Genomic DNA, 27,362 nt, shown 5'->3' on the forward strand with positions numbered 1-27,362 from the left:
TACATGTGTGAGAATATACAGTTTTATCATTATTGTTTGAACTAATAGTTAAGAAAATGCATCCCAACAATGAAAGGAATAACACCAACGAGAGGATGAAAGTGTAAAATGGTAATAAGCATTTGATAAATAAGTGATAGGAAAAGCGAGCAAAAAATATATATATTTTTTTATTTATCAGTTATAGCTCTATAATACAAATGAATAATAAGATGCAAAACAGCTAAAAGGAGGTTATATCATTTTAACATTTTACATATATTTATAAACTGAACAAACAAATTAGTCAAAGTACGAGAAATATTTACCAAGTTTTAGATTAAGACACAGTTTAGCTTCTAAGATTAAACAGAAGCTGCAAGGAGAAGCATCCTGGCTCTGGATGCATGAATGATGGGGATACCCAGGACACAAGATTCTCACAGGGTGTCCATTTAGCATAATGTGCATTTTAATAATTCCCTTTTTATACATCAATTCATGTAAATAAGGTGAGAAAGATTAATGTGTTACTTGATGCGTTACAATGCTGGATTTCACATTATCAGCTCCTCTCTGGTTTCCCTCTTGAATAAATGGTTGGAGCAGCACCTAGAATAAAGTTGGGGAAAAATAAAAAGAGAAGACCAAGCTAACGTTAAATTTACATTCTTCATTTGATATCAATCTAATTCTAACTCAAGAGAGCCTGCGAGAAAATGTATACTTACTGTAAGTTATGAGAAGCTGTGCTTTTTGGGATTCTCTTCTGTAGAATGAAGATTCTGTAGATTCTCTTCTGTTTAATGAAACAACTAGCCATGAATCTATTTAGGTATAACGATAATTAAATCAATCAACACTCAGGCTTGACTAACAGAGAAAATTATTGTTTGACATGGTGTGAAAGTCTCATGTCTCAAGTCTCTACATAATGAGCCACACTAAATTGCTTCTTTTCAAGAGCAACAATGCCATTAATCTCTATCGCAGCTGTTCTAGTTATGTGTTTATTTTAAATATGTGTTTGATATGATAAGATGAGCTTATTGTATGATAAAATTGACTTGGTCATGGAAATTAGATTATTTTTCCAGCACCGACAGATCAGACATCGGCCTATGATGCACTATAATTGCTGGACCATCATCCTTGAATAGGGGGGGAAAACAGCTGATTTTCACAAGAAAACATTTGCTTACTTTTCTTTTTCCACAGTAAGTTTATGAAGTATTAACAAATGTCTATGCTTGTCTATAAATTCAACAGCCATCATTAAAGTAAATAAAAAGGTTCTACTAAATCAGTTCCTTAACGTTTCTATTGCTCTAAAGCAGATATGCTATGGTCCATCCTGTAGTTTTTTAGATGCTTTTCATCTCCAACATCTGAATAGTTTAGCAAAGACCTAATGACAGGCCACTCATTTTACTAAATGAGCCACTTTATCTCAACTTTAATCCTCATATCACCTGTTAGGTTCAGAAAAAGTAGGTTTTGTAAAAGAAGAACTTGAGGCTACACAGGAAAGAGATTCAAGCAACTTCTGCAGGAGTGGAAAGAAAAAGCCCAACCCAACTTCAAGCTTTCTTTCACCGAATCCTCTCCTGCAGCCGTCTTTTATTAACAGAACATAACACATGGTTACAAAACAATATTTGTTCTGACAGAACAATTGATCAGTTCAAAAGGACAAGATGCTCCACCAGAATGACAAGGCAAGATGGTCTCCTGACTGAATCACAAGACGCAGTGGAGCATCCCCTTGCACAAATGTTTCATAAGCATACATTAATTTTATAATCATCATTGAATAAACCTAACATCACCCCTCATTGATCGGAGAAAATGGGTGTTTGTTTACAGTGCGGCACAGTGTGATTAAAGGGGCCTTCTGGAGGGGCCACATAGATATTCCTCATTCACTCATTTTCACAAGACAGGGAGGAGCTGCTGCTCAGACAGTGCATGTAATAAACGAAAGCTTGTGCATGATTTCATTAAAGGAATAAGATTGCAACACTTTCAAGAGCTCAAATTTAGCACTTTAATCTCTGAAATGCAGTCCATTCAAACGTGAAGTTTGATTTCCCTCCCTTGGCCCAAACAGGATTAGAAGCAGCAGTAAAAAATCTTTTTGAGGAGGCACGTTTATTAACAACTATGTAGAAGAATAACCCAGTTGTCTCTACATCAGGGATAAGTCCTATTTTCTTTCTGTGCAAACAGACTGTGTAAAAATATCCATCTAAGTCTCTGGATCACTCTAAAAATTAATGCTTAGAGTAAGTTAATCTTTTTTGAGCATCTTATTTTATAATGAAGAAAAGCTTTTGGCCTTCTTTCAAACATCTGCTTAAAATAAACAAAAGAGAAACATTCTTTAATTATCACTCTTTGGTATGCTCTCTTTTGTTATTTTATGGTCACGCCTTTCTTTGCGTGGTAGCAAGTTATTTCTGTCTTATAACGTCAACCAAAGCGTGTGAAGCACTTTATTACGCACCAGAAAGAATAAATAGCAAAAGAATTTTATTTTTTTAAATAGTTTTCAACCCACGTCAGCTTTGGGTTGTGATGCATTTAGGTTTTGTTTCTTTATAGTGTTGTTATTATCAGAGCTCTGATCTGTTTACAGTATAAAAAAATACTGTAGAGTTTATTCTAGGTGACTTTTAGGTCACCAGTGATTCTTTGAGGTTTCCCTTCCTGAGAGACAATGACAGCAGAGAAAGAACACAGAACTGTCCACCCTACCTGCAGAAATAAATAAAATAAATCATTAGGATACAGCAGCTGGATTTAACTGGCTTTATATCATCAATGATGGTCAAAGTCACACTGCTGATCACAGCCGTGCAACACAGCAAAGTGTGATGTCATATTTAAGTTAAAGGTTAATTCAAAGGTTGCCTTGTCTATCAGTCAGCTTAAAAGAGCAACTGGAAGGTTTTTAGATGATATTCAGAAATCAGATGAATTGACTGAGGAGGATAAAACCAGCATAAATGTGCTGAACCAGGTTACATTACAATTTATTGTTTATTTCTTCATTATTTTTTTATTTTTCTGAGTTAAATCTTTATAGAGAATCCGATTTAATGTTTGCATGATGTCACCAAACTAATCACACAGTGAGATTATAAATCTATGACCGGTCAGTGTCTCATCAACAACTTCTATGACCAAAGTGCTTTAGAGGCTGAAATATAAAAATGAGAGTATTATAAAACAGACCAGCAGCTGTAATATAACATGTTTAATAGTTTGAACCAGAATCGAGCTCTAAAAAGAGTTTAGCACCTAAATCTATAGAGGCCAAGGTAAGCTGATTCACTGAGCTAAATGTTCAGGACATTATTACAGCTGCAGGCTAGATCAGTTGGACATCTGGACATCAGATATGAGAGAGGATGAAACACCAAACAGATACAGGTAAATCTGCAGATACCAAAATGATTTTTCCCCCAATAGATTACTTTTATTTTTGTCTTAATGGCAAACCTCAGTCTTAGAGAATATTCTAGTGTTTTTTTGTGAAAACACTGACCTTTATGTCTTCTCCAGAAGCAGAGTATCATCACCATGATGAAGAAGAAAACACCGACCACAAGAAGGCGTATTATGTATGCGAGGGGAGATGTAGGCGTCTGACGACTGAGGACTGTGAAAGACAGACGTCTGGTTAGCTGGCATACATACAAGCAAGGTTACCTGAGTATGGGAAAAAAAGTACTTAAGTTTTAAGAAAGTGTTTAATATGAATTTTGCAGGTTTATATACTAAAAAGAAGGGAGAAGTCAGTAATTTAATGGATCTCTTTCTTTTATTATCACTGTAATTTAACTTAACACTAAAAGAAAACACAATAAAACTAAAAATCTCACTGCGTGATTATTGAATAATTAATTAGGATGTTAACTTGAAACAAGAATATGATAGAAAATAAGAGAAACATTTTGTTGGGATCAAAGAGAGCAGATGTTTCCTGTTGCTCTGGGCAAAATTAGCAGGCATTCTTCCAGACAGGTCTGTGTTGTGGTTTTTGGTTAGTTCTATTTTTAGTCTGAAGTCAGACAGAAATCTTCAGCCATAAATCCTTCAGAATGAAGTCAGAATGATGAATCGGAAAGCTGGGGCAACACAACCCTACCAGACTTCCACATTCAAGATGGCTGCTCATTGCATCGACATCAGTTAGATGGTTTCACCAGCTGTTATTGATGTTACAGTTAGTCAGTCTAATACTCCAGACTGAAACAGTCTATCTAATTGGAGGTTTCTGAAAATATCGTTTCATAATAACAATGAAGACTCCGGAGTCTTAATTTACAGCTCGTTTACATACGATAAAAATTGTAGATCTATGTAAGTAGGAAAAAATAGAATATTTGCCTTTTATCGAATACATGTTTTCCCCACATACACATAGTGCCAAATAATAACAACTATGATTGCAAATTTCTCGACAAGAGAAGTTATATAGAATCAAATTAAGTTCAAATTTCAGATAATTCTGAGTCATATCAGTCTAACACAATTAACACGGTATTATAATACAATAAACAGGTTTTTGTGACACTCTCTCTACAGTCTCCCCTGTCATTCAATAAAGAAGATAAACAAGAGCTTAATTCTAAGAAGATGTAAACAGAGACATGAATAAGAACACTATAATAAGAAAACTATAATAAAGGTGTTTTATATTTTCTAAATTTCCTTCTCACCTCTGACAGCCAACCAGCTTTCTGGTGATTCTCCGAGTCCAGAGACGTTACATTTGTAGAGTCCTTCATCAGATTTAGAAACACTTTTGATGTTAAAGGTTTCTGTAGAGCTGTCCCCAATGAGCACCCCGTTTTTATAGAAATAGGTTAGATTGGAGAAAGACGTCTTGGTTCTGCAGTGAAGATTCACTTTGTCTCCTTCACTGACTGGATGTTCAGGACTCTCCAGGATCAACGGTCCACCTGAGAAACACAGCATGGAGGCAAACAAGTATTATATAACCAGACTGTGGTGAGCAACCATTTTCTGAGCATATTTTAATCTGGTATTTACATTGAAACACACATACAGAACACCGTCTTTGAAGTTAAATAAAAAAAAAAAACATTTATTTAGAGCTGACCTTGACTGTTGAAGTTAAGCCTTTAATTGACATTTCTTTAGTTTAAGGTTGTGGTCATTCTGTTTTATTTGTTTTAATACTTATGTTTTTATCATCCCTTGCTTTTATTCTGTTTGTATTTTGCTTCTATTTCTCGTAAAGCACTTCAAATTGACTTTGTGGTGAATTGGGCTATATAGACTTGCCTTGACTTTGTTGTTATCAGCGCAGACTAAAATAGTAAAGCACTGTCCACCAACGTTACACTTTTCATTAAGTTTTACTGATTTCCTACATTTCTCGCTGTCATAAAAGCTCAATGTCAGGACTTTTTCCCAGCAAATAGTTTATTGTGAGTGTTATGCCATTTGCCATGATCATACTTTTTGGACATTGGGAAGCAGTGTCCATATTTCATCCTGATAGGATGACCAGAGAAGAAAACGCAGCTTTGGTGAATAACAGCTGGGGGACTTCTGCAGCCCCCCTTTTTCAGCCAAAGCAGCCACAAGCAGTCACATGGAAGTCACAGAGGTGTGAAAACCTACCCCCCTCCCTGTGAGAACAGAACAAAACCACAGAGCACACAGGATTCTTCCTCTTCTCCTCTTCACTTTTTCTCCCTCGTCTGATCCAGCCTGCTTCTGCTCCTGCTCTCAAAGCTGGGGCCCACTGTGGCCCACAGTGGAGATGCAGGCCCCAGGGAAACCAGATCCCCAGAACCATCAAGGATGAGTCAGAACTCTTCAGAACCTAACTGCTGCAAACAGAACCTTTGCAACACATTTCTCTTGAGTTTCAGAACTTACAGAGCCAAACTGGATAAAGACCATGCCCTGGTGTGAGACTGAGGGGACCCCTGCTGTGAGACTGAGACAAAGGAACCCCTGACTGCAGAGCTGCAAAACTGGATGAAACTCAAGCTTTCCAAACGGACATGGAAAAAGGTTTGCAGGTCTGGCATGATTAGGGACAGAACAAGCAATATGTCTTTTGATGATGCTAATCATATCATGTGTTTACTGCTGAGTAAAGACAACGCTAATTGATGCTAAAGAATGGACTGCATGCTACGCTATGCTACAGGAATATATGTTGAGCTGTTGCTAAAGCTTAGACAAGCTTTATTCACTAAGGATTTAACACTGATAGAACATTAGTGTTCACGTGTTCCTCAAATGCTCATTACATTTCCATTGCCAAGTATGACCAAGAGTCATTTAGTGGAATCCCGATGTCTATTCGCTGCTAACTATTTCAAAGAGGGTAAAGAATCATTTAACTAAAGGTTTTTGGTTCTTGATTAAGCAAATCATTCAATAGAACATTATTTGGCCAAATAATGTTTTATTCACCTCATGGATTTGCATTGTGAATTGGTCTGAAAACATTCCAATGTCCTTAAAATTAGTGAAAAGCTAATTTGATCACATCCCAAATTATTCCAGATAAACTTTGGTTTCAAACACAGAATCCATCTTAAACTGTAATATGTTTTTCAACCGTTTTCCCCCTTCCTCTTTGTACATAGTAGTTAGTTTAGTTTAGTTGAGTTTTACTAGTCTTAGTTGAGAGTGTTAAACTGAAATATGTTTGACGTGGAGCTGAATGATTTTTGTTAATAAAATCTTATATTTTGAACAGAAGTTGTGGTGAATTTATTCCATGTATGTGCAGAAATAACTGTTTGACCATGATTAGTGCTCGAATCACTCTTTCATTTATTGTTCTAACACACAGTTAGTAGGACTGTGTGTCATAAACAGTATATAACAGCTGAAATAATATCTGATTAAATAAGATATTTTACCACCCCTACAGGGGAGGGCAATAAACATCTTAAAGTATCAGAAACATAAATTCCCAGCGGGCTGGGAATAGAATTTAACTATAGAATCACAACATGAGAATGGGTGAATCACACAGTCATAAAAATAAAGCTTTTCACATACATCCACCTTAAGTACATTTGACCCCGTGGGAAACTTTAGAGCATCGTTCTAGTCCTCAAAGTCGGATGTCCTAAACCAGAGGGGGTCCACAGAGGTACTGCATGGGGGTCGTGGAAGTTTTGGTTATTACATACCAACTGTGCAAAAATTGGTTGAAAAGACATAGACAAGAAAAACTTGGGATTTCATGTCTAAAGTGGGACAAAATCAGACAGACCAAATACAACCAAATTTTTTACTAATATTTCTGTATTAAATCCAGACTATGATGGATTGACCAGATTTAACCTAAAAGCCAATGTCTAAATGACGTCTGGTGTTTGGGGGATATTGCTTTGATCTAAGACTCAAGTCCTTTGTTTCTCTCTTAGACATGAGACTTATTTAAGATCAAACCTGTAACATCTTCCACCTCAGTCCAGTGCAGAGCTCCGTCAAATCCCTACTACGAAGGAAGGTCACTGGAAAACAGCCTCACACAAGGACTTCAATCAACAGGGAGCGTTGGCCTAGTGATTAGAGCAGTGCACTTGTGCTCTGAGAAGGTTGCAAGTACCTGGTTCTCTGGTTTCCTGAGCAAAACCCTTAACCTTTGATTGCTCCCCAGGTGCCAGACAATGGCAGCCAAGGGGATGGCGATTAATCTCTCCATCGTCAGATCAATAAAATTTTATTATAATTAATTATTATTAACCCTAAACACTCAGAAATAAAGGCCAAGTATTGTATTCATTATATATTATTGTATTATAGCCTCATAGTTAACTCTGTATAAGTTGTATTATCTATAATCACTAAATACAATTGTGGACATTTCTACATTTCTAGATGTGTTCTGCTGATTACATGAGCAACGGAAGTTTTCATTTAAATGTTGAAAATAGACTGATAAAAAAAGACATATGCCGGACTGCTGCATCCCTGCAGGGAAACCAACACTTACCTTTTTCTCCTGAATTGATATATACTAGAAATTATCATTTCTATTTATCTGTGAGTTTATCTACATCATTTTCAATATCTAAGTTACTTTTACCTTCTCCAGACCACAAACAGGTCAGCTCTCCTCAGACTGAATCAGACTCAATAAAAAATGATTTCAGATCATCTTCTGCTCTGTTTTAACTCACCTGTTACAGTGATGTTCACTTCATTGCTTCGTTCTCCTGCTTCTGATTCACACCAGTAAACTCCTGAGTCAAGTTCATATAGGTTATCAAGGTAACATGTAGAGTTATTTCTTTCATTTGAATAGAATGGACAGAGATGATGTATTTGTTTTGAAGTGTTTCTTCTGATTCTCCACTCAGCAGAGCTTCCCTCACAGCTCAGAATAACAGACTCATACTTGAAGAACTGGGATCTGCTGGGAAGGACGCTCAGACAAGCTGCAAAAAGGAGAAAAACTTTAATAAGAACTAATCTTCATAATCTCGTTCTGATGAATATAAACTGCAAAACAAAAAAATTGTGTTGGTTTATTTTTTTTTTCTTTGCAACGTTTTTAAAACAATTAAACACTTTTGCCAAACATCCAATACCTATTAACAAAAATGTGTTTGCAGCAACGTTGCCCGTCGGCCTCATAAGTATAGTTAATGCGGCTGCATCGATGAGCTGGTTACAATGAAGGCTGATTTGCAGATCTTATCTGTTGGACCTGATAGACCACTAACGATCAAAGCAGAAAACACTAAAACAGGAAACACACTGATCTGCAGGAACAACAAAGCTTTTACCACTGAATAGGTCAATTATACATCGGATTCATTTTCTATTACAGTATATGTAGTTGGTGAGGCCAAAAAAAGTTTAAAAAAAACAATCCACTGGACTTTATTTCCAAGTTTGAAGACGTTAAGTTTCCCATCAAGGAAGCATTTCCAATTAAAAATGTCAGGTATAGCTTGAGTTTGAGGTTTTAAAAGTAGCCCATCAAAGCCTTGTTTTTGCTTTGAAAACCCTTTGGAATGGGGGTCGTTTGGCTTCTTTTGTTAGCCTGCAATGCTCTCTGAAAGTCTCTGAAATATGGGTATGGGGCATTGCAGGCTAACCAAAGAAGCCTAATGACCCCCATATGTCCTGGATGACTGAGAATCTTCACCGGTAGTAGTAGGTGAGGTCACATGACTTAAATTGACTCTAGAGAAAGAAAACTAAGATCACATCCTGGTAATAAGCTACAAAACTAAATTTATTTCTGAAAAAGTGCAACAAAATATTAAAAAAGTAGATTTTATAACTCACCAACAACAGAACACAGAATAGTTATCTCCATCCTGAGCTGCCGTGCTGACAGAGAGACGCTTTACCCACTAGAAGGGGGGATGGGTGGTCATGACACCTCTGATGATTGTGTCAAACCCACCACAGCTTCCTGTTAAGAGTTTCCTCCTAACAAGATTTAAACTAGTAAAACCTTGCTTATGAAAGACACATGAAAAAACCTCTGAAGCTGAGAAAAGGTCAAACATGTTGGTCCACCAGAATATGCAGAAAGAAAGTGATTGTCTCATGACTGCAGCCTTAGCAGCAAAATGTAATATCAGTTTTAGGTGAACAGCAGCTTCAGCTACAGAACCTACTGAAATGATCACAATGTGTTTTATTTCATAAATATGGGCCTCCTGAGAGGTATGCACATTCTCTGCACAGTACATGCAATTAATGCTCTTTGGGACAAATAAAAGTGGACGATTGGTTGGTTGGTTGGCTGGATGTTCGATCGATTGATTGAAAATCGGGATGCTTTGCCAACAACAAATTATAAAGCACATTGAACAGCAACAGCTGGAACAAAGTGCTGCAAAGCTAGGTAAGAACTAGGAAGAGACTGTCACTTTTAAGTCTTTTGGTTTTCTTTCTGTGTTAGTTTTCCTTTAATGACAGTAATGCCAATGTACACCTTCATGTGGAGAACTTCAGCCATCTACTAAATATCTGTAATATTTGTTTTTTGTAGTTTCACTACATAGCTGTATTCATAATTTGACTAGTTACATTGATATGTGTGCCCGTCTTATAATGATGTCTGTTAGACCAAGAGAATTAACCACTCAGCTGCAATGTGTATAACCCAAACAGGAAAGCCCTAAGATATACCCTTAACCTTAGAAAACGCTTAAATTAATCTCTAGTTTTACTAATGTTCAGGGTTAAGTGGTGATGATACCAAATATGATGAATATTTGAACTTCGAAATCTAAAATAATAAATTAAAAATAAAAAAAGGTGAAGTTCAGACTGTACTGTATTAACTTAAAAATAGGTAATAGTTAATATCAGAAAGATGAAACCACAAAGGCTTTTATAATGTCAATACACTTTGGCTTTCAGGTGTTGAAGGCATTGCTGGAGTTTCTATAACTCCAGAGATCAGAAGAGACTGGTAAACACCTAGAATCCCAAAGTACACAGTATCAAATAATATAAATAGTATCCAACTCCGTAGGAGGGGGAATCCACATGATATAATAAAACGTCAAAACATTCACAATGTCTTTCTCTTTCCCCAGAGCTTTACCTATAAACGACTTAATCTCAAGAACCAGGTAAAACCAGTTCCCTTCATACAATCTTGGATATAAAGTCAATCTACTTCTGCAGTTTGTGTAAACTGTCCTGTTTCTCTGACAGTGACTAACTGTATGTAATCTCTTTCATCCTCTGACATAGGAGCTGGTTCGGAGCTCGTCTGCCTGAATGTGTATTTCCTGGACTGTGGTGTACGCCTTGGTTGACAGTTGCCTTTTATATCTCTGCTTCTTTCTCTATATCTGCTTCTGTCTCCTTGAACCCCAGTCGGCCTCAGCAGATGGCTGCTCACACTGAGCCTGGTTCTGCTGGAGGTTTCTTCCTGTTCAAAGGGAGTTTTCCTCTCCACTGTCGCTGCAAGGATGCTTGGTGTTGCTGAAGAGTCAATGAGTCAATGCATTTAGCTGGTTTTCCTTAAATATAACCCTTTGAAACCATATGACTGTATGATTTGGTTGAATTGTCTCTGTAAAATGCCTTTAGATGACATGTATTGTGGATTTGTAAAAATTAACCAAAGACCACACCCGAAGATTAAGAAATAATAAAAAGATAAGACAAGCAATGGTTCCACAAAGCGAGTCTCTTATCTCCACTTGTTCACAGTAGTTACCATTAGCCACACCGTCTTCACTTTTTGTGCCCCTCTGCTCTGGAGAACTCAAACCCTGAGGGTCCAACAAAGTGTGGTTCTTTAAAAATGAGCTTAAAAAATTCTTCTAAAAAGATTTTATTTGAGTGATATGGTTTATGGTGATTGTAAAATGCTGTTTTCAATTTAATATTGTAAAAATATTACAGACATTTAGCCAAGTTAACCAGGCCAATGGCTGTCCGTAGGAATAAAGTTTTCCTACCACTCCACTCCAACATCTTAATTGGTGCTATAGGGATTTTCTTAAAGGACTTCTTAACACTGTGAGACTTCCAAGTCCTTTCTACTTTTATTGGCTTTTAGTTACATTTTCACTCACTTGTTGTGTGTGTGGTTTATGAGTTTCATCGGTTTTATAGTATTTCTGTTTTATTTTAATAGCCTACAGTTTTTTATTGAGGTATTTTAGCTCAAAGTTGAACAATTTCGTAATAATTGTTTTGTTTTGGAGAGACGTTTTTGTGTGTTTTTAATATGTGTGTGATCAGGACCTTTATTTTATTTCTACTTGTGTATCTAATGTTCTATAACACCACATCCTACTAGGCAGGTTTTCCTGTTTGTTGTTTGTTAATGTTTTTGTTTTTTGACTAAACCCACATCACGTAATGACAATCATTACGGAACCAGTTTCTGTTCCAAAGAATTCCCATGATGTCACTAGTGGGAGTGGCAGGGTTTCTACAAAAACAGAGATAAGATAAAATATCTCTCCCTTTTAGATTTGGATTTACCTTTATTTAAATTAGATTTTTTTTTTTAGAGTTTCTTTCTTCTGTTTGCTTTTAACCACCATTTTTTTTTATGATAAAATGAATGTTAGGGTTTAATGTTGATAGACACTACACTCTGTGGAGTAAAAAATAATGAGCACTGAGAGTTGATATCCAAGGAAGAAAAAAGTTTTATTTTACTGTGCAGAGGAGAATGGCTGGATATACTGTAGCTCTGAATGCGATTCTGAGGCTGGAACATCCCACACCTGAATATAAGAAGATTCCACACACACACATACATTAATATTTCCCAGGAGAAACACTTTAGTTTATCACAAGACAGAGATTTGTTTCAGATACCAGGTTTCCATTCACCCCAAGTTATGAGAATCTTGAACACAATGAGGACATGTTATCTATATTATCCCCTAAGGGGAAACTTCCTTTCATCTTAGAACAAAGCTTCTAAGTAATCACACGAAAAGGAACACTTTCTCACAAGGAAAACATATCACTCTGCAACTCAATACTAAAGTCTTAGTTTGAAGACAGTAGATACATTTCGATAACTTTTGGAACAAAACCTGCCTGTTAAACTATTGCTACCTTAAAGCATTCCCATTCCAAATATAACTAGAATGAAAGCTGTTTAATTTCTATAATTTAGGGGGGGGGTTCTTCTCCTGTTTCTAATAGTTGGATCAGACTAGGGCTCATATTTGTCACTGGCTTGTTTTAGTTTCTAATTCTCTAGGCTGTGATGTACAGTATTGCAGCCTTTAAAACCTAATAATCCTCAGTTTGCTTCACTACCTGATTGACTCATATTTGTTTTCTTTCAGTAAGATTCTAAATGCTGCTTTAGTCCGTTGCGTTAAAAAGGAAGCCAGCAGAATAAAAACTGAAAGCTCAAATATATAAATAAACAGAATGCTAGGCTGTGCATTTATCAGTACAGCACCATACTTTAGAACGAAACAGTTCATATATCAGAAGACTTGATTTGTCAGATCTTACCTTTCCTTGAGGATTAAAACTCTTTAAAAGTGTTAGAGGTGCATGACTGAAGCTGTCTGCGTAGGCAGGAAGCAGCAGAAACATGGAGTGAGTTACCTGTGTGAGTCACTCTGCTCTGATTGGTGAGAAACCGGAAACCTGCTATGCTGTGGCATACTTTTTCCTTGACACACCCCACCTGAATGTAGCCTCAGGTAGAGATCCAGTATTTTTTAGTCCAATGCAATTAAATTTAAAGAAAATTCTTTTCTACCATGTACATTACCTGCTGTAGTAACGAATAAGTTTTATGTTGACCAAAATCTAAAATATTGGTAAAGAAGCTCCTTCTGCCTTTGTTTAATGTTTTAAGTATTCTTTTTTATTTGAGTCTAGTCTGTATAGTCTGTATTTGAGTCTTTAAAATACCAGACTTAATATTTTTGCCCAATACTATCATTGTGAATATCCAATCCGATGTTATGATCAGTTACTCATTACTTCAGTGGCATTTTCTGTTCTACCCTTTTTGGAGTGATTTATTGAATGGCTGTTTTTTTTATCTTTACTGGAGTGAACTATGGTGAATAATTGCTGATATTATTGACTAAATTGTTCTTTACTATCCTAAACTATTTTTTTTATTGCTGTTTTGATGTCAGGGTTAGGTTATATTTAACACACACCATAGGAAAAACAATGATATGTGGAAACAAAACTAAACTATTTCATAGTGGCTGAATGACTCAGAGGTGTTACGTCATCATGTAAATACTTAAGCCTCAGTCGCTCCTCTCTCTCTACATAGAAAGGTTGAGTCAGCGTGTGTGCGGACTGTGATGGTAGAAGCAGCAGCATTTCTCTATCAGATTCTCTTCAGTCGTTCAACATGTCTGACTTTAATCATCTGCTGGTTTTTGGTCTGGATTCCTGTTGAAGGTAAAAACTGCTGGATTTTATTTTAGCTGTTATTAAACTGTAACAACCTAGATTAGAGTTTAATTAAAATTTGAAAGGTCTTCTTGTGCTTTGTGTAAACAGTCTATAAACTGTTTTAAACACTGGTTGTATTTTTAATTAATGTTATTGTGTGTTTTTTTGTCGCTCATTGGTTCTGCTGTTTAAACCTTACAACTGCTTTTGTTATGAGAAACATAATAAAGCAACATTAGACACAAATTATGAAATTATGAATGCAGACTAAAAAAATAAGACAAATTTGAAAACAAGCAGGTGAACAGACTCCATTAGTTGACCAAATCCATCATTTAAAATTTGTAATTGACTTTAATAATGTCAGTAAATCATTCAGTTTCGGTTTGCTGATGATAATTTTAATTGTATTTTTTCAAAAATGGTCAAAGGGGACAAAAATAAGAAACATATCTTAAAATTACTATATGTAAATCTACCATTAATTTAATATAATAATTTAACACACCATTTATTTAATACATTATGATAGAATAAAGCATGAATCAATAAAGCATTATAATTAGCATCATTCTTACCCATAAATGAACTTTATTAGTTTATTTCTGTCATTAGAGCAATAGTTGAATTGGAATAAATCTAAAAAATATAAATAAAAAAAAATGATTAATTTATTTTAAAAAGTTGACTGATGGAGATGTAGAATATATATATATATATATATATATATATATATATATATATATATATATATATATATATATATATATATATATATATATATATATATATATATATATATATATATATATATATATATATATATATATATATATATCTTTTTAAAAAAAACTGAATGTTGGAAGTGTAACTATGCAGTAGTATATTAACATCAATTTGTTTACATCACAGTGTTTTCATCACTGCTGCTTACCTTTCTCAAGACTGCACTTTAAAAAATGGAAAAAGTCTAGCGAGTTGTACTAAACAAAATCTATCTGTCAGTTTCATGATCAGTTTTACGAATCTGACCCACATGCAGAGAAACCACTCAGAGAGCACGGTTAAAGTTTAACAGGTTTACTGTGGAAGTCAACAGCAGTAGGATCTGGTACTCAGTGAGCTGCTGAACCGGAACTGGAAGTGATGGAAAAAGGAAATACACAAACAGACCACACAAACTGGATTCCTAACAGTCTGTCTATCTGTATGTCTGATCGGTCCCTATCTCAAATTATGAGTCTGATGATTTTAAAAAAATGATATATAGGATTTACTTCATCTGCTTTTAAAGCAGGTTTGAGCAGGCAGAGCTTTTTTACATTCATTCTATTCTCCTTTATTCAGCCTGAGCAGGTTTATGTGGACACAGCTATTCAATTATTTCGTGTTTTTTCTTTTGAGCAAAGGGTTTCAAATGGAAGCTTATCTGCAATCTGGAAGCACACAAAAGAGTTTTATGTTTGACAAAAGAAGCCATCTGGTGTTTCTACACCAGCTGCTTCCTGGTGTAGAACAGCTGGGAGTATTGGAAACCTCCTGGAGGCTTCTTTATAATTTCTCCATCTCAATGGTGTCTCTTTGCAGGAAGTTAGGGGATTTTTTCTGTTTGTCACAATAGTTTGGCAGAAAAGAACCCAGTTTAACCAGAAATCTTCCACCCTGAAAAAAAACCATCAAGTCACACAATTTCAGTTTTTGTTTGTTTTTTTACGTTTTTATTTGCCACAAATAATTAAGTCTCACCTGTTTCCAGGTAACTATCAGCTGACTGGTTCACCTGAACCAATCCTAGTGGCTCCTGGAGATGATGTCATCCTTCCATGTCGGGTGGATCCTGACTGGAACGCCATGGAGAAGACGGTGGAGTGGTCCAGACCGGACCTGAAGGCCTCAGGCCCACAGAAGCGTGTGGAGTACGTGTACGTGCACCGGTTCAGGAGGATGGACAGAGACATGATGATGGAGACGTACATCCAGAGGACGTCTCTGTCAGAAGGACTGAGACATGGAGACGTGTCTCTGAGGATCCACAACGTGAGCTTGGAGGATAGCGGGAGGTTCAGGTGTTTCATCCCAAACCTGAGCATAGAAGCAGAGGTTCTGCTGGTTGTTGGTGAGGGAACTGGTCCAAACTGCAGGTTCTGGTTGGTTTGTGGAGAGTCTAATGAATCCATTTATTGTTGCTTTTTCAGACCCAAACTTTGTTAAAATGACGACAACAGAAACAGCTCCTCACATAACCCTCATCACTCCAACCCCAGAGGAGGAGACCATCAGAACCGGTGAGTCCACAGGTCCAAATAGCTGATAACAACTAAAATGTTACTGTTAGGTCTTGATCTTATAATTCATGCATTTTGACTTTATTTATTTTTATTTTTTATCATTATTATTTCAGCTTGTCGCTCCAGGCTGCTGTTTTTTTTCCCACTCAGTTTCTTCATCATTTTTGTCAGTTTTCTCATCTATATATTGAAGACAAGCAAGTAGGTCAGAAACAATTAACATACTTCATCTCTTGTTTCTTCATCTAATGAATAACTAAATAATAAACCTTTTTTCCCCTTTCACAGTTTTCAAAAGAACCCACCAAATCAGGCCTCAGCCGTGCAGGCTGCCTTGCTCAAGGGCAGATCTGCATTAATGTAGATTTAAACCTTATCAAGTCTTCCTGTCTTCAGCTTTTCAAGAGCTCACATTCAATCCAACAGCAGCAGCAGCATCCTGGAGATCCTGGAGATGGACATAGACTTCATGATCATTATCGATGTAACCAGGTCAGTCTGACTCAGCAGCTGCAGTGTTGAGATGTTTTAGATATTAGAGTACAGTGTTGAAAGTTAAGTCATTTACCTGAGTTTCACCTCTCATAGATGGCTCATTATTTGACTCTGGACTTTTTATTTTCTCCTGAAGGTTCTCCATGTTTGCTGTCAGACTGCAGGAATCCTCCAAACCTTCAGATGATCAGATGTTCTGGATTTATTTCCAAGAAGAAAAAAAATATGAGATTTCAGAGCAGAAAAGAAACTCATCTTTTGTAGTGAATGACTGAATGACTTATGCTTATATAATCTCTTTTTAAGTCAGGAGACTCCAAACTGTTTCATACTGGAGTCAATCATCCAAACATTTACATGCTGATGTTGGCCACTGTAGCCACAGTTAATCTAAAATATCGAGGTGTTTTAATCCGACACTGAATGAGTAATGTGAGCCAGAGGAGTCTGGGATGCACTTAAACAAGCAGCTAACTAAGAAAAACAAATGGTGTTAGGCAATAAAATAGCATATTTTTGGTTCTCTGATGTAGGATTTAATGCAGAGGGGGAAACTTGAAATTAAAAGAAGCTCCACAGTGGTCTGAAATCCGATTCCAAAAAAAACTGAGGAAGGCAGTTTAAGTTTGCCTTCAATCTGCACTGTGTAATTAAAGGGATTTACAGACAGAAATGTAATATCTTATACATAATTATGTTATTTATTATCTTGTAAAAACTAAACGTCTTAATCTTTATGTTGGTGTTGTCTTCGAAATTGTTATTTATCAATACAGAGAGGCGAATTTATTGTGGCAGACATCTTCGTGCTACAGCAACTCAGAGCTGACAAACTAGTTGGTCTATGACTATAATGACTGCAGCGAGTTCGGCCTATATGAAATCTATATTTCACACAGAGCAATGAACTACTATTTATAAAATGATCTATATAAAAAATGTCGTCATTATTTAATAATAGGTGATGCAGTTGTAGATGAAGCCATTTTGTAGCATAGCAGCCTCCATGTTGTTGGGGGTTCATGTTGCTGCGGTCTGAAGTCTGATCATTGCAAAAAAAACAACTATAAACTGTAGTTTTCAGGGGGACAAAACCTGGAAGATACAGATTAGTGCCCCTAGTGACTAAAAGTTATACAGTGCTGCTGTAAGTTTTTTAGTGTTAATTTAGCTTTTTTCTATTATTTAGCTTTTTCTTTGCTAACTTTTAATGTAACTAATCTGGCTCCATGTGTATTTGGATGTATTTCATACAGTTGTTGTTTCAACCATTTACAGAATGTTGCATCTGTTTAATTATGATATTAGAAGCAGATCTGTTGATCAGACTAAGCTATGATGTTTTTGTTTTTTTTAGGAAATATTGCATGTTTGTTCTGGATGTCGTTTTATACAGGATGCACAGTTATTAGATCAGACATTTATATTTTTAGATATTATTTATTTTATTACATTTAAATTGATTGGTGTAGTTATGTTTTTTTTTTACTTTGCTCCACATGAGGCACTTTAATGACACAGAATAATGATGGAGTAGAAGATCAGAACCTGACTGATAGCTGCAGATGATTTGTTAAAGAAATGTTAAACAGAAAATGTCTTTATTAGACAGAAGTTTGTTTGATGCTATGAAAATTTCATTTGCTGCTTTAATATATGCTTTAATATTTTGGTTTTATGATGGGGAATATTTATTAAAATAGAGTGAATTTTGAAATAAAAAATATTTTTAATGTTTCAAATATTTTTTTCTTTATGTTGAAATTATCTTTTAGGAAGAAAACATATTTTTAGTCCATTCTTCATTTTTATTATTTTCCTCCCTGTGAATCAGTCGCTCTTCTAGTCCAGGAGACGATCATGATCACCCGTTCCATTAAACATCTGAAATAATTTCTAACTTTGGACATTTATTCATTTTTTGGTTTAAATGTTTAAAAATGTTCTCACAATGTTCTCTTACTTTTGGAAATTGTACAGAAATGACTGAAACTAAAGCAAATCTGAGGACTTATGTGGAAGTTTTTGTTAAACAAGCATAAACGAGTCATAGTCGACGAGTCATAGTCGACGAGTCATAGTCACACAGCTAGGTTTTTAAGGGGTTCAATACTGATTCAAAGCACAGTTGATCTGAAGACTTTGCTTCTCTTGATCTATAAAATCTAATAAATCAAGATTAGATATTGTCTGCATAGAAAGAAGTTTAGATGAGAAATCCCATCGAGGGAAATTGTTTTTTATTGTTTTAAGAAAACAGGATTCTGCCACCATGTTTAGTCTACAGACTAAATCTAACCTAGATGTTAAGTGTTGGTTTTCTGCCATAAGCAGAGTTCTTTACCCCAAAGTGACTGCTTAATACACTTTGTTTGGTGTTTGTGGCATAATTTCTAATCATCAATACTATAAAAATTTGCGCTTTACTTTCAAAGTTTCTTTAGGACATTATACGTTTTCAGTTTCACCAGTAAGGCTGAACAGTTCCCCCTGGTCCCTATGGGCTGGCATCAAGGGAAAACATCTTTATGCTTAATGAAAACAAAAACACAAAATAAAATAAGATTCCTATTCACCCCGTTACATTATGAGTTACTGGTAATATCAGGAAGTGGATATTGCTGTAGGGAAGAAAAAAGCCTTTCCTCACTCTACAGGTATAATTATAAAACCTTTAGTCAAGATAATATGTTCCCTAATCGATTGGCTGGAAACAGCATTATTATATAGAAAGCAGCAGTCATTGTCTCTTCTATATTTATACAGAAATATCTTCAGCTCTGAGGCTGTTTTAATTATTTTGAGAAAGCTCAGAATGTTTTCCAGGACATGTTAAACTCAACTAACTCATCATTACATTTAAATTTAGGTTATTCTTTTCTGTTTTACATGGTGTTTCGAAGGAATATCAACAAATTTATTCAGTAATTATTTAACTTTCTCTGCTTTGTTTTAAGTTTCCGTTTTATACCTTTATAAAATATCCCTTGATTTCTTTCTTTAACATGTTAAATCGGAATGTGAAACTATAAAGAGATTGATGTTTGTTGAATGTGGATGCTAAATAACATTGCAAATATGATTATATGTAATATCGGAGCAGTGTTCACTCCAGAAATTATTCGGTCCAAACTCACCACTGACACTCATCTCCACCCTCACCACATAATTTAGACATTTGACCACCAAACAAGAACAGACAGCAAAGGCTGAACAACCTGGAGAAAGGATGATGTCCCTCGGGGATTTAAAAAGTAAACAAAGATAGAAGCAGAAACCTGGACTAAGACACATGTTGTCAGCATGTCCAGCTCAACCAACTAATCACCCATCATTACCACAGCTGCTATTAATAATTGTAGTAATGAAGGGTATTCGTAGAGCGCATCGACCTCTCTCACTGTATAGAATGTGATGCAAAAACACTTTGTTTACATCAGAAACTAATGTGGTGTGAAGAATTACATTAAAGCAAAAGGGTTTTGTCAGAGAGCCCATTTAAAGAAAAATCCTATTTATTTTGGGGAAATTTTTAATTATCAGAGTTATTGAGAAGTTCATTTATATCAGCAAATCAAGTTACTTATAAATATTAAAATCTTAAAAGTTTTTTCAAGACAGAAAAAAAATCTCCATGGCAACCTGTGTGTCACTGCTTGTGTGAAACAGGGTCAACATAGTTGAACCAGAGAAGCTGTGAACCAATGGGCTGGGTCATGGTGTAATGCTGCCCTCTACTGGATGCTGGTTTTAACTGCACTTACTATATAAAGTGAAATATCTTCCTGATATAATTTCCATAACTGTGTTTTTCCATTCGGTTAAAAAAATTTTAATCACTTAGGATTTTTGTTTCACATCAACAAAGTTTCCTCACAGTAAAATGAGAAAAATCATATAGCATGTTTTTTTCTTCATTAATAGAGGAGAATAAGAATAATCCTTATTTCTTCATACCAAACTCAGCCAGAGCCATAGCTCTGTTGGGCCTTTCATTCGCCCAGCTCTCAGCAGTAATGGCTTTATGGGATTTAAGGCAGCCTTTGAGTAAAAAAGAAAAAGAAAGAGACTTTATACTGTTTGGACTGTTTTGATCCAGCTGATTTTTTGGGGTTTTCATATTATTATCTACATCTCCGCTTTAAAGTCCTGTTAGATCCAATTCCACTCAAATTATTTAAGGAAGTATTCGCTCTGATTTCCACCTCCTTGTGAGATATGATTAATCCATCATTATAAAAGGATATGTTCTGCAGGCTCTTAAGGTACCCATCTTTGAAAGCCCTCTGTGGGACAACAAATAGTGCAGTTATGATCTCACCTAAAAGTAACAGGAAACTGCTAGATTACGTCATAATCTAATTAGCATATTAATTAGATAATGTGGATCCCACTACACGAAAGAGGAGAATGAAATACATTCTAAATAATTGCTTGTACTTTTCCTGAAACCATGTTACATAAATACATTTATTTTTTGTTTTGATAATATGAGGTGGGAGGGAATCGTTTGGAGTAATATGGAAATTATGCTAAGATGCTAAGATTCTTTTAACAAAATAAAATCAGGTAAATTTGACTCAAATCAGTCAAATGTTGACTTTATTGGAAGCTATCAGCTTAGACTTTTTGCACATCTTTTTTTTTTTTTTACATTTGTAATTTAAAAACATTGGATATTTAGAAATCATGTTTATAACAACAATATTTTTCCTGTATTTTAAAAATGTTGGTGTTCAATTTCCTATTTGAACACGTGAAGAAGCTTTCAGCCAATCACATCAGTGTGGATTGATGTTGGCGTCATTTATCGTAAGTCCTCTCCCAGCGCGAGCGGTGTGTTGTTTTTTTGTTTTGTTTTTTTTACATCTGGAAACGTTCCACGACGTGTAGGAAATCAAACAACCCTTTGCTTAGCAACCTGTGTTTTGGGGAAAAAAATCACGCATGCACACATTCTGTTGTACAACTCTCCGGTCGTCACCTGGCTTGTTTCCGAGCTGTTTTTGTGCCGTTAAATGTAAACAGACTGGAATGAAAGCCATCTACCAACACTCCTTTTTATTTCTGATGGACATGAGGACATTTTCTAGCGAGAGGAGAAGCAGGAACCGCAGAGGTCAATGCTTTGAAGGATGGCCGCTGCAGAGAGCTCCAGGCTCCGAGGAGAAAAGAGAGAAACTGGGGGAGAAGATCCAGAAGACAGCATGGATGGATGAAGAACACCGCAGAGAGGCTCTAAAGAGCAGTTTAGAGCACTTTGAATCCTGCTGCTATGGAATCAAAGGCAGCGAAAGTTGTTGAACCTGTTTATTGGTTGCCAGGCAACAGAGACTCCGCCCAGCGTTCAACATTTATATGCAGTGACAGAGTAAACAGTAGCAACAGTTGACGCAGAGCAGAAGGAGCAGAACATGTTGGGACTTATTCTGGATCTGATGGAGTCTCTGCTCAGATTTCCCTTCTGGACCTCCACCTTCTGCCTCTACCTGTCCTGGACTCAGGTTCAAGGTAAACCTCTGCTTCACTTCCCTCTGCTGCTTAGCAAAAAGTAGTTTATTCCAGTATACTAAAAATGCACTAATTTCATACTTAAAACCAGGCAGTGCACTTTGAGTTTCCTTATTCTAAACTATATTTCATATACTTAACAATAGTAATAGTATACTTTAAGTATACTTTAGTAAACTTAAAAATGTCCTGATTTAGTTCGAAGAAGCATTAGCCTACATTAGTAATACTTCAGTTACACTGAAAGTACATTGTTCGGTATACTTTCTAAACTTATACTTATACTTGAGTATTCTTAATAAAATTTACTTCAATTATATTACTTTTTGCTGCTTCATCTCACCTCCCATTGTTCACATTAAACATGGAGAGAAACTAACTGAGCAGTATTACAAATTACATATAATACATACTGTATTATATGGGGGGGCTAATCCAGCAATCTGATTCCTGTAAATAAAACCAAGGGACATAGCAGACGGGTCAGATTGGAATAATATTTTAGTCGTTATTAATGAATATTATCATAATTTAATTTCCATTTTGGATTCATAACATATTATTGAATTTAACTAGTGAGTCATCTCTGTGACCTGCTCTAAAATGATCTTATTACATCACGGCAGGTAATGAAGGTTCTGAAACAGTTCAGATCTTTGAAGTTCTCCTAGAGCTGTGATTATTCTATTATCTGAACCTGGAGAGAGGAGGTGCAGAGTGACTCTGGAGGAGCTGCAGAGATCCACAGCTCAGGAGGGAGGATGTGTTACAGATAGAACCATCAGAGACATGAAAAAGTCTAAATCTAACCTGTTTCCAGGTAACTATCAGCTAATTGGTTCATCCGAGCCAATCATAGCGGCTCCTGGAGATGATGTCATCCTTCCATGTCGGGTGGATCCTGACTGGAACGCCCGAGAGAAGACGGTGGAGTGGTCCAGACCGGACCTGAAGGCCTCAGGCCCACAGAAGCGTGTGGAGTACGTTTACGTGCACCGGTTCAGGAAGATGGACAGAGACATGATGATGGAGACGTACATCCAGAGGACGTCTCTGTCAGAAGGACTGAGACATGGAGACGTGTCTCTGAGGATCCACAACGTGAGCTTGGAGGATAACGGGAGGTTCAGGTGTTTCATCCCAAACCTGAGCATAGAAGCAGAGGTTCTGCTGGTTGTTGGTGAGGAAACTGCTCCAAACTGCAGGTTCTGGTTGGTTTATTTGATTCTGGAGAATCTAATGGATCCTGTTGATGTTTCAGACCCAGACTTTGTTAAAATGACGACAGCAGAGACGGTTCCTCAGAGAACCAGTCCAGCCCCAGAGGAAGAGACCATCAGAACCGGTGAGTCTGCAGGTCCAACCAGAACCATCTCAGCCTCCTTTATAAACCCGATGCTTCTATTTAGGTCTTCATTATTTCTTTAATTTCAGGTCGGCGCAACAGGCTGCTGCTCTGTTTACCTGCTGCTGTTTTCTTCTTCTTCTTCTTGGTTGGTTTCCTGTGTTACTTTAGAAAGTTCCCTAAAAACAGCAAGTAAGTCAGAAATGATCAGAACTTCCTGCTGCTCTTTAGTTTCTCTCCATCACATGTTTAATTGATCTAATTCTTCCTCCAGGTTCTGTCCTCTGCAGCAGATCTGTGTTCATGCAGACAGGAACTCTGCAGAAAGGGATTCAAACCAGCAGCTTAACCCTCCTGGAGAAGATCTTCATCCTCTTCCTCAGTCTGATTCTGGTCAGTCTGCTCTGCAGATGCTCATCTGATCTTAAACTGGGATCTAAGTTCAGGTTCTGACTGGTTCTTTGTTCTCCTGCAGGATCCTCCTCTAACTGCAGTCCTGGACCTTCAGAGAGAAAACTAGAATGGAGCGGAAGACTCGGAGATCTTCTGGTACCTCCTCAGGTTCTGTTCAGCCTCAGGAAGAGCTAGAGCAGAGAGTTCATGGTTCTTTATTTCTGGGAGGAAAACCTGAGCTGATTTCTCCTTAATGCCTCATGGATTCTGCTTGGAACACAAACTGCTGGAGAACTTTAGAAGCTGGAGCTCCTGTTCTGGATGGACTCAGCCTTCGTACTGTTTGTCAGAACGGTTTATTTATCCTCTAATTTGATCCGGAATCATGTTTATCTTTAATTTTTTTTTCACTCAGTGTTTTAAATTTCCTGTTTAGAACCAGGATGGTGTTTTAGACTCGACATTAAGGCGCCTGAAACCTTTAGAGGAGCAGGTCTGTAGATCAGACGCTGCTCTGATGCTACAATAGCATTACATTTACTTACAAACAGTAATAGTTTCTTAATATTTTATTTATTAACAGTAGATATTTGAACAGTGAGGGATGCTGGTAGAACTTGAATATAAAAGTCATCTGATATAGAATGACTTTTAAAACATAAAATAGAATAAGCTAAGCTTGTATTTAAAAATATAAAAATGATGTTGAGTATTTAGAAAGACTAGAGAAGGTTTATGGAAATTATTAGGAAAAGATACGACACATAAAAGAACAATCCTCACAACTTAAACCACTTGTTTAGTTTTCACATGTTTTCTAGAAATATTTGATGCTTAATTACTGATTTTTCAGACATTATGATAAAGCTCTATAATGTCTGAGAGTGTTTGTTGTTCAAGCTGAACCTCATTAGGTGAATATTTAACATTAACTTCAGATCATTCCTTCCTGTAGGTTGGGTGGAAATATTTTTCCCAGTGAGGCGTTTATGTGTCAGTAGGAAAATGTAGATTTCCATTAAGCACAATGACTCATGGGATCCTCCACAGATGTTTATATTTCATTGTTAATCATGTCTGCTGTATTTGGTTGATGTGGGACAAAAAAGAAAAACTTTGTTTTCTGAGTAAACTAAGAGGAAAATCTCCTCCCACTGTTTTATCACTCCTGGCTGGGTGATCAACCAGCTGACTGTTAGGGAACGCACCCAGTTCCTCTCAGACTTTTAAAACATTAAATAGAATAAGCTGTTTAAACACTTAAAGCACTTTAAAAATACAAAAATGATGTTGAGTATTTAGAAAGACCAGAGAAGGTTTATGGAAATTATTAGGAAAAGATACGACACATCAAAGAACAATCCTCACAACTTAAACCGATTGTTTAGTTTTCACATGTTTTCTAGAAATAATAAATGCTTAATTACTTATTTTTTCTAAGCATTTTATGACATTGTAGCAAATGTTCAAAGCTTTATAATGTCTGAGAGTGTTTGTTGTTCAAACTGAACCTCATTAGGTGAATATTTAACATTAACTTCAGATCATTCCTTCCTGTAAGTTGGGTGGAAATATTTTTTCCCAGCGAGGCGTTTATGTGTCAGTAGGAAAATATAGATTTCCCTTAAGCACAATGGTTCATCGGATCCTCCTCAGATGTTTATATTTCATTGTTAAACATGTCTGCTGTATTTGATTGATGTGGAAAAATAAAACTGTTTTATCACTCCTGGCTGGGTGATCAACCAGCTGACTGTTAGGGAACGCACCCAGTTCCTCTCCATTGGCTGGATCCATGTTGTTGTATTTTATCACTGTTTCATTAACTTTCTATAAATGAATCATGTCTGTATTTTATCTACCTCTCCTGGTTTTAGTGTTTCTGGGTTTTTTCCAGAAATGTTTAAACTTAATAAACAATGACAAACAGAAATGTCATGAGACAAAGTGTTGCGGGAAAAAAAACTTCATTTCAATAATTTATTTACACAAACTCAATACTTTCTTTTATATGAATAAATTGAAAGATGGTTGGGTAATAATTTGTGTCTGACTCTTTCTGTGGTGTGAAGATGACTGAACACAGCGCTGCTTCAATGCATGTTGATGGAAAGCTTAGTGGAAGGAAGAGCTGCGTTTTAAGAACTATAAAGCAAACATTAAAGATTTCAGGAGATTTAGAATGTGACAAATAGACGATATCTGGAGATACAGCATCAAGATCCTGAAGCGTTGAGGATTTGCTCTACAACAATTTTGTTCCTTCTGTTGTGATTTTATGTTCAATTCTATTCCAAGCCAGCTGGGAGTTTATATTTCTGATACTTTACTATGTTTATTGCCCTCTCCTGTAAGGGTGGTTAAATATCTTATTTAATCAGATATTATTTCAGCTGTTATATAGTGTTCATGACACACATTCCTACTAACTGTGTGTTAGAACAATAAATGAAAGAGTGATTCGAGCACTAATCATGGTCAAACAGTTATTTCTGCACATACATTGAATAAATTCACCACAACTTCTGTTCAAAATATAAGATTTTATTAACAAAATTCATTCAGCTCCACGTCAAATATTCCAGTTTAACACCTTCAACTAAGACTAGTAAAACTAAACTAAACTTATGTACAAAGAGGAAGGGAAGCATGGTTGAAAAACATATTACAGTTTAAGATGTATTTTGTGTTTGAAACCAAAGTTTATCTGGAAGAATTTGGGATATGATCAAATTAGCTTTTCACTAATTTTAAAGTAATTGGAATGTTTTCAGACCAATTCACAATGCAAATCCATGAGGTGAATAAAACATTATTTGGCCAAATAATGTTTTATTGAATGATTTGCTTAATCAAGAACCAGAAACCTTTAGTTTAATGATTCTTTACCCTCTTTGAAATAGCTAGCAGCGAATAGACATCAGGATTCCACTAAATGACTCTTCGTCATACTTGGTAATGGAAATGTAATGAGCATTTAAGGAACATATCAAGGAAATAGATAAAGCTCTTAACATGCCATTATATTATATTTCTTTTGATGGATATTAGAACCCTGATATACAACGCCTTCTTTGAACTTATCTCTACTGAAAATCTCAATGAAACTAGCAAAAGAGCCCTTCCACTTAGATAATTGGAGCCCATCACATTATTATGCAATTATAAAATTCTGGCCCATGTTTTTTGCTGATTGTTTAAATATTGCCCTTGAAGGGGAACACCGATTTTTTTTTTTTTTTTTTTTACATTGGGCCCTTGTAAAAACATAATATTCTACTCAACCACTTGAAGTTTTGTGTCATCTGGAGCTGTTCTGAAGATATTCCGTTAGGTTATATCCAACTAACGTCTTCTATGGACAACGACTTGAAGGCACAAACTAAACTGTTCATAATTCATTCTTTATGATACGCTAGCATTCATAACATGTATAAAGTACCGCAACATTTACC

General features: G+C 36.0%; 2 protein-coding genes and 1 long non-coding RNA gene across 5 annotated transcripts in view; 2 read left to right on the forward strand and 1 right to left on the reverse strand.

Annotated features, from left to right (window-relative positions):
• LOC119798687 (myelin-oligodendrocyte glycoprotein-like) overlaps window positions 1-27,362 on the forward strand; it is a 153,548-nt gene that overhangs the window by 111,624 nt on the left and 14,562 nt on the right. The gene's annotated exons all lie outside the window — the stretch shown is intronic.
• Window positions 249-3,667, reverse strand: LOC119798699. The gene is made up of 3 exons (XR_005282751.1): window positions 3,530-3,667; window positions 711-778; window positions 249-591 (listed from the first exon to the last, which is right to left on the reverse strand). It is a non-coding gene; the product is annotated as an uncharacterized LOC119798699 (long non-coding RNA).
• Window positions 22,013-25,006, forward strand: LOC119798681 (myelin-oligodendrocyte glycoprotein-like). 3 transcript variants are annotated; one of them, XM_038308249.1, is made up of 6 exons: window positions 22,013-22,169; window positions 22,990-23,349; window positions 23,431-23,514; window positions 23,604-23,706; window positions 23,789-23,915; window positions 24,076-25,006. In XM_038308249.1, the coding sequence occupies exons 1-6, from the start codon at window positions 22,073-22,075 to the stop codon at window positions 24,100-24,102; spliced, it is 798 nt and encodes a 265-aa protein (XP_038164177.1). In that variant the 5' UTR covers window positions 22,013-22,072; the 3' UTR covers window positions 24,103-25,006. The 3 variants fall into 3 exon arrangements, with proteins under 3 accessions (XP_038164177.1, XP_038164176.1, XP_038164178.1); XM_038308248.1 differs by having other exon boundaries at window positions 23,789-23,907; window positions 23,990-25,006; XM_038308250.1 differs by having other exon boundaries at window positions 23,789-23,907; window positions 24,009-25,006.

This window comes from Cyprinodon tularosa, unplaced genomic scaffold (assembly GCF_016077235.1).
Source record: "Cyprinodon tularosa strain WSP-4 unplaced genomic scaffold, ASM1607723v1 ctg633, whole genome shotgun sequence".
In the NCBI taxonomy this organism is placed as follows: Eukaryota; Metazoa; Chordata; class Actinopteri; order Cyprinodontiformes; family Cyprinodontidae; genus Cyprinodon; species Cyprinodon tularosa.